The sequence below is a fragment of the Anopheles bellator genome, chromosome 2 (genome assembly GCF_943735745.2).
Source record: "Anopheles bellator chromosome 2, idAnoBellAS_SP24_06.2, whole genome shotgun sequence".
In the NCBI taxonomy this organism is placed as follows: Eukaryota; Metazoa; Arthropoda; class Insecta; order Diptera; family Culicidae; genus Anopheles; species Anopheles bellator.
This window is the reverse complement of record NC_071286.1, coordinates 13,147,502-13,154,364: the sequence shown is the minus strand read 5'-3', so window position 1 is coordinate 13,154,364 and position 6,863 is coordinate 13,147,502. Positions and strand designations below refer to the sequence as shown.

Genomic DNA, 6,863 nt, shown 5'->3' with positions numbered 1-6,863 from the left:
TCGTAAATCTCTTGATCCTATTACGAGCGCTCGGGCGCGGCCACCGTGGACCGCCGGCAATTACCAAAGTCCGAGCCACTCCACGGCGAAGCCACGTGCCGTAACGCAAGAGCAGCAAGTGTTTTGAAGGTGTATCCCGAAATAAGGGGCAGGACATTTGAAGGAACCGGATGGAACTGGGGCAAAACAAAATTCGAGCCACGAAAGGCATGGCTTAAAACCAGGAAGCTAATTTGGTTAACAAGATCCGCGCATCAGCGAGCCGGAGTCATTAACGAAGTAGCACCGCGTGAGAAAAGGCAACGCAAACAAAAAAAGGCAGGGCGAGAAATTGAAATGAATTTTAACTGAGTTTGAGTAAATTGAAGCGAAGCGTCTCATTACGGACCAACAAGTCCACCGATTAATTGTGGAGTACGGCTCTATCCCTGGACACTAACACGGCAACTAATGCAATGCAACACAAGTAATGCATGGTCCTGTGTCGGGAGTCGACCATGACCGCAGGGAAAACTAATTCTCCAATTACGCATTTTCAATTTTCCCAGCCGGCCGATAAGTACGGGTAACTAAACGGGGGAGCATTAATAAATTAAAGTGTTGGCTTTGGTTAGAGTTTCCGTGTCCGTCCGTTTCCGGTTAGGTGACAATTGCAGGTGATTCAGCTGTACGGAGCTCAGTTGGTTGCGCGTCCTGTTGATTGTATCGAGCGTTTGCTGTTATTTTCAAAAATCAACTTAAATGCGGAACGAGCAATTAACTTGTATTTGTACAGCCCCGGTGTATTTTGCAGCAAATGTTACACTATTTAAAATAGTACCATTTTAATGGGGCTTTGTTACCGATTCTAAAATAATCTTCCACGATCGGCCGTTCTGAATGATGCCTTGAACACTTCAAAAACACCTTAAAAATTCATTCCTTTTCCAGCGTAAACCCATCAGAAGGGTGACCCAATGTTTTTGCCCATTCTCGACCCAAACTTGACGTAAGTCCGCTCCGGAAAATCTCGGTTCGCTTCCCCCAAAAACACAGGGCGGCTAAATCCGATATCGTACGCTGGGGCGTACTGTTCATTGAACATCGACTATGTAGTCAAGCACACCCGATAAGCCGTGCCGTATTTAGCACGGTACTCGTACCCTTAACATTTTTTGCGATTTGCATGAGCAAAAAGCAATGCCCCTTTAATCCTTCGGCAGGCATCTTCCGAGAGTAATAATCCTTCATAATCCCTGGACACCATCGACCCAAAGTGTGCTAGTAATTAGCCAGAAAGGCAGCTGCACTGCACTAATGGCGCTGGGCCTTTCCAGGATGCCGGCAATGCCGCTGGAAACTGTTAAAGCTGAAAAGCTGTACATGCAAATTGACACACACAATATTAGTGGTAAAGTCAATAATGTGCATTTCGGTTGACTTAGTCTCAGTTATTGGCGTAATACAACGGAATAGCACCATTCCTATCGTCCCCCAGAATGTGGTTTATTTTCATCATTTAATTATAGATCCCAACCCGATGTCGTGTGCGTTGAATGATGAGTTACTTTGTCGTGCCCAAAAGTGCAACCAAAACAGGAACACGAAACCTTGAAATTCGAGTGTCGAATGGACGAACCACCATCAGTCCGTCACCATCAGCTCGTCACTTCCGTTCAGGTCTACGCAAACTATTGCGCTTACAAATGGTTTTGTGTTCGTGCTGGAAAGGAGAGATTTGTGGTCAGGTTTTCCAAGCCCCAGAAGGATTTCCATTTTGACCCCAGAAGGATTTTCCCAAGAGGATTTTCCATGTCGATACACCAGGATGAGTAATGGACATTCCTGCTCTATCTTGAAACCGTCCACTTTTTTCCCCGATCAACTGTTACGCATAAAAATAGGCATAGATCACATGATAGATTTTCAATGCATTATTACTAAACAAGATTCATTAAAAGTTTAAAAGAATATTGGTGAAAAGTTAGACCAAATAACCATTTCGTTTATAATATTCGTCCAACGGTAAATGTTTTTACGAACGGTCAAAAACATCGCCAACGGTACATTTTGATGTAGCGATGTGGCGATGTGGCGATGTTTTCGGGACAGCCCTGTGCATCTGTCATTGAAGTTTGTTTACAGTTCGCGGTGCTTTCCGATACGAAATTTGGTTACCATTTTGTCGTTGAATGCTCTCGTTTGTTTGTCCAATCGGACAGAATGGATAAAGCGTCACAGGCAGTAAGTCTTTTTCGAGACAGACACACTCCACCAGCCCCAGCTAATTACCCCTGCACTTCTAGGCAAAACGCAGGCAAGATAAACACCACAAGAAGGTTCCACCACCGAAGCCGGCTAAGGCCAAACAGACGGAGAAACCGAAGGCACCGGATGTACAGCACACGGCACCACTCGTTGTCGTGGAAGCTCGCTATTCGAAGCGCCAGATTGAACAGAATTGGACCGAACAGCGAGAGTTGCCAAAAGGCCGCAACGACGATTCCGACGACGAACAGCTCGGGGCGGCTGATTTTGAGAAATTGCTAGAGCTGCCCGCCTCATCCGGTGGACACTTTCTGCTCAGCTCCGAAAAGCATTGGCTCGAGCCAGACTCTGGCCTACCGGGGACCGACGAGAAGGATCGCTTCGGTCAGTACTTTCACATCGACACAAAGCAGCTGAGAACCAGCCTCGGTGCCATTCCGTTCTACCAGCGGTACGGATACGACGAAGCACTCTTTGGTGCCCGGGAGTTGAATTTAATGCGACAGAAGGCGGAAACGATAGCGCAAAAGTTGAATCAGGCCAACACAAATATGAACAACTTCACGGATTCTCAAAAGGTCAAAGAAACTACGTCCTTACCGGAGCGGCCTCGACCAACACCATGTTTGGTGGGGAGCATGGCACTTCCAAAGGAAACAAGCAAACCTTCCGATCCGTATAACGTGACACGGGAAACGGATGCAGTCGTGGAGAAGAAATTTGACGCACTTACCATTGAACAGACAATAACACAAGTAACGGCGGTGGAAACGGTACCTGAAACTTCCATCGTAAAACCCGAACACAGCCCGAAGTCAGTCCCGCCTTCAACGAAAGATACGAAAGAAGATATCCAGCAATGGTTAGACGACATACTTGAATTGTAGGATGCCAAAGTTGATTCTACGCATATCTTTGCCTTATCAGTTGTATAATTAATAAAAAAAAGTCGCCACTTACCAGCAAACCAAATTTCAATTTGACTGATTAGAACGAAAGAAAACACCCATTTGACGTTCGACGTTACGCTAAAAATCTGAAGCTCTGAATCTGAATTCAAATATTCGTTCGGGCACACCTTCTTACAGTTGTATCTCTCTTTGACAACAGACCAAACGTCAAAACGGACAGGCAACGTTAATTTCACAACATTGGCCTCAGTTCCGCAAACACAAAGTGAAACACGTTTTAATATTTCGGCACAAAGCGAAAGAGAAATCATAACGCCAAGAAACGGACATTGTTCGTCTACGCCCAATTTTTTTAGTAGAAATGTCCAGCTTTACGTGCCTCAACTGCGGCGTACGCTTTGCCACGGCCGACATGCAGCGGGAACACTACAAAACGCACTGGCATCGGTACAACCTGAAACGCAAACTGGCCGAACTGCCTCCGGTGACGGTGGAGGAGTTCGAGAAGCGCCTGAACCAACAGAAGACGGACGATGCGGCCGCACAGGAAGATCAATCGCTCTACTGCAAGGCGTGCCGGAAGGTGTTCAAATCGAAAAACGCACACGACAGTCACCTGGACAGCCGGAAGCATCGGGATAATTTGAAGAGCTTCCTCGACGAGAAGAACGATGCGTCACCGTCCACGGCAAAGGACGCGATGGAAGGGCAGGCGGAGGAAGTGTCGGTCAAGTCGACCCGCGCATCAACCCGAGCCGCACAAGCCGAAGCGGAAGCGGAAGCCGACGAAGACATGGAGGACTTGGATTCGGACGAGTGGGAAGACGTGGAGTTTGAGAATCCGATCGAACGAAACGGTTGCATCTTTTGCCCGAAGCAAAGCGACGATTTGCTGTCCAACATCAAGCACATGTCCGTGGCGCACTCGTTCTTCATCCCGGACGCCGAGTATTGCGTCGATCTCGAGGGACTGCTGGCGTACCTGGCCGAAAAGGTGTGCCGTGACTACATCTGCCTGTGGTGCAACGAGCGTGGCCGGACCTTCTACTCGACCGACGCCGTACGGCACCACATGACGGAGAAGGGCCACTGCAAGATGCTGCACGAGGGAGCCGCGCTGGCGGAGTACGTGGAGTTTTACGACTACAGCTCCAGCTACCCGGATCACGAGGACGGCATGGACGTGGACGCCGAACTGGACACACCGCAGGCGCTCGATGGCGACGAGTACCAGCTGGTGCTTCCGTCGGGCAACGTGATAGGGCACCGGTCGCTGCTGCGCTACTACAAGCAGCGGCTCAATCCCAACCGGGCCGTGGTGGTGAAAAAGTCAACGCAAAAGCTGCACAAGGTGCTGGCCCAGTACCGATCGCTGGGCTGGTCATCCACGCAGCAGGAAGCGGCCGCCAGGAATGCACGCGACATGCACGTCATGAAACGGCAGCAGGCCAAGCTGATGCAACAGGTTGGCGTGAAAGCAAACAAGCTCCAGCATCACTACCGGCCACAGGTTAACTTCTAAGCCAACGTTCTCTTTGAGTTCCAATAAAACTGGTATCATTTGATGCTGAGGTTGATTAAGCATTTCATTTATTCGAATACCTATTCCGTCGAAAAAGACCCGAGTGAATACGCCATCAACAAGTGTCATCATACAAGCCCTTTTCTCGGCCAAGAAAACCACGTGCGACGCAGTTGGATTATTTTTCAAAATTTCTTTACCATTGTTTTACTTCATTTTCCACTTTCATCCATCATCTATCGCCATCGCGTCCATTTCGTTCACGACTACCCGACACGGCAGCGCAACAGAGTGTCTTCGTTTTTTGTCCTTGCTCATTTTCTTCGCTTATTTTTTGACTCCGAGTCCCGTGTGATACTTTAACCCCCATTTTTTCACGAATGTCTCACTTATCGTTTCGTTTTCTTACTGTTTTGCTGCACACATTGCTCCTTTTTCGCATCTTTCTGCCTCCAGGTTAACTGGTGCCGGTAGGTTAAAGTAGCGCCACGCCGTACCACCCGCGACTGCGCGACAGGATTTGGTAGCTTTCTTCGCCGTGCGCCGTGAAGAAGATCAACCCCCGATCGTCGTTCACTTGGGTCGCTTGATCCAAAGAGCAGTGGTTTCAGTTCCTTTTCCGATTCGGTTCACGGGTACTGCAGTTTTGTATTCTTTCCCTAATCGCACCTCACTTTGTCACTTTATTGCTCTACACTTCGCTGCAAACAAATGAAGTTTGCAGTTTCCTTGTGTAGCTTTGTGAGTGTGTATGTAATTCGTGGCCTTGCCTTGGATTTGCCCGCCCAGTGACCATCATGTAGATTCGTTTACGTTTCATTCCGTTTCTGTTTATTTTCTGTGTTAGTAGCGCCAAAGTGTTTTTGTCATTTGCTTTTACCTCCACAGACACACACCATTTGTCGCCATTTTTGTACCACCGCCTACACTAGCTTCCTGTTGAAACTTGTGGCTGTTCTGGGCTCGCTTCCGGTTCAGGGCACCTGTGCCAGTTTAGGCTGCTCGAAACGTTTCGGTTTGTTTTCGCGTGTCAGCTTTGAAGTTGCTTCTTTTCTTTGCTTTTATTGGAAAATCTTCGCTCCTCCGTTTGCCGCCATCTGTCTGCTTGAGTCAGTTTTCCTGTGTAGAGAGTATAAATATATTAATTCATGCCTTACCCTCTCTCGTTAACCGCCCTATTGTTTATCGTTTTTTTTTGTTTCGTCTTACTTTTACTGTGTATGCAGATTTTTTGTGTTCTTTTTTACGTTTTACTCTTTTGTTTTTTTTGGTTTGCTGTTCGCTTTCGCTTAACACATTACTATTTAGCCCCTCCCTCAGGCTGGGAGACGGCCATCCACCGCCCCTCAACCCGGGGGACAGTTTCCTACGATTCTCCCTCGTGCATCCGGCAGTTATCATTTTCATGTGGGATTTTCTTGTTTGTTTTCGTTTGTTAGTTTTTTTTTCACTTATTTGTTTATGTCTTCCTAATGTTTAAACAGTCCCTTTCTCCACTAATCACCGGCCCTTCGTCCTTTGTTGTATTAGCGTGACGCCCCGCCACGTGGCGCAGCGCATCACAAGTTCCTCCGGTGCGGATTTGGTGAATTTACAAAAAATGCTCATCAATGCACGCGAACGATCAGCGCGATCACCACGCAACTGTGCCGTAACCGCCGGTGACAAAACCGTGCAATCGTGTGTTCCTGCACAGGGTGCTAAATCTTTCTTCGTTTCCATTCCACTCCGTTTCACGCATTTCGTGGAAAACACAATGATAGGATTTGCCCATTTTTGTCCCATCCGAATTGTGCCCCAGCCTGTGCCCGATCGGTTGGAACCTCCTGGACAACCGCAATCCCTCGAACCCCTCGATCATTTGGCGTTTCAACTTCCGTCGAGGCAGTATTCGAGCTGTTCCGGATCGGGGATCTAAATGAAGTGAACAAACAGGTCATAGTGCGAGAGACGGACACGAGTTCGGGAAAAACAACGAAATAAAACAAACTAAAACGAACTGTTCTTAAACGAAACATGAATCACAAACGAATCCCAATGCAACAGAGCCCATGTTAAACAGGCGCCGAAACCGAAAAGAAACTGAAAGCAATGAATGACAAAACACGTAGAACAACAGATTGACCGCTCCGGAACCCCGTTCATCAAACTAGTTTACCGCAGAAACCCAGCACAAAACAGGC

The 6,863-nt window shown here is 47.8% G+C and overlaps 2 protein-coding genes across 2 annotated transcripts; both read left to right on the top strand.

Moving 5' to 3' along the window:
* Nucleotides 1-2,143: 2,143 nt before the first annotated feature.
* On the top strand, nucleotides 2,144-3,160 carry LOC131210769 (uncharacterized). The gene is made up of 2 exons (XM_058204061.1): nucleotides 2,144-2,223; nucleotides 2,286-3,160. Exons 1-2 carry the CDS (start codon nucleotides 2,203-2,205, stop codon nucleotides 3,132-3,134), a joined length of 870 nt encoding a protein of 289 aa, XP_058060044.1. The 5' UTR covers nucleotides 2,144-2,202; the 3' UTR covers nucleotides 3,135-3,160.
* A 254-nt stretch (nucleotides 3,161-3,414) lies between these two features.
* Nucleotides 3,415-4,707, top strand: LOC131209532 (cytoplasmic 60S subunit biogenesis factor ZNF622). Its single transcript, XM_058202621.1, has one exon. The coding sequence runs from the start codon at nucleotides 3,520-3,522 to the stop codon at nucleotides 4,678-4,680; it is 1,161 nt and encodes a 386-aa protein (XP_058058604.1). The 5' UTR covers nucleotides 3,415-3,519; the 3' UTR covers nucleotides 4,681-4,707.
* The last annotated feature ends 2,156 nt before the right edge of the window (nucleotides 4,708-6,863 follow it).

Coding starts and splice junctions, on each gene's coding strand:
- LOC131210769 (XM_058204061.1), top strand. CDS start 2,203: ATGGATAAAGCGTCACAGGCA. Junction 2,224..2,285: donor TGGATAAAGCGTCACAGGCA/GTAAGTCTTTTT, acceptor CTGCACTTCTAG/GCAAAACGCAGGCAAGATAA.
- LOC131209532 (XM_058202621.1), top strand. CDS start 3,520: ATGTCCAGCTTTACGTGCCTCAACTGCGGCGTACGCTTTGCCACGGCC.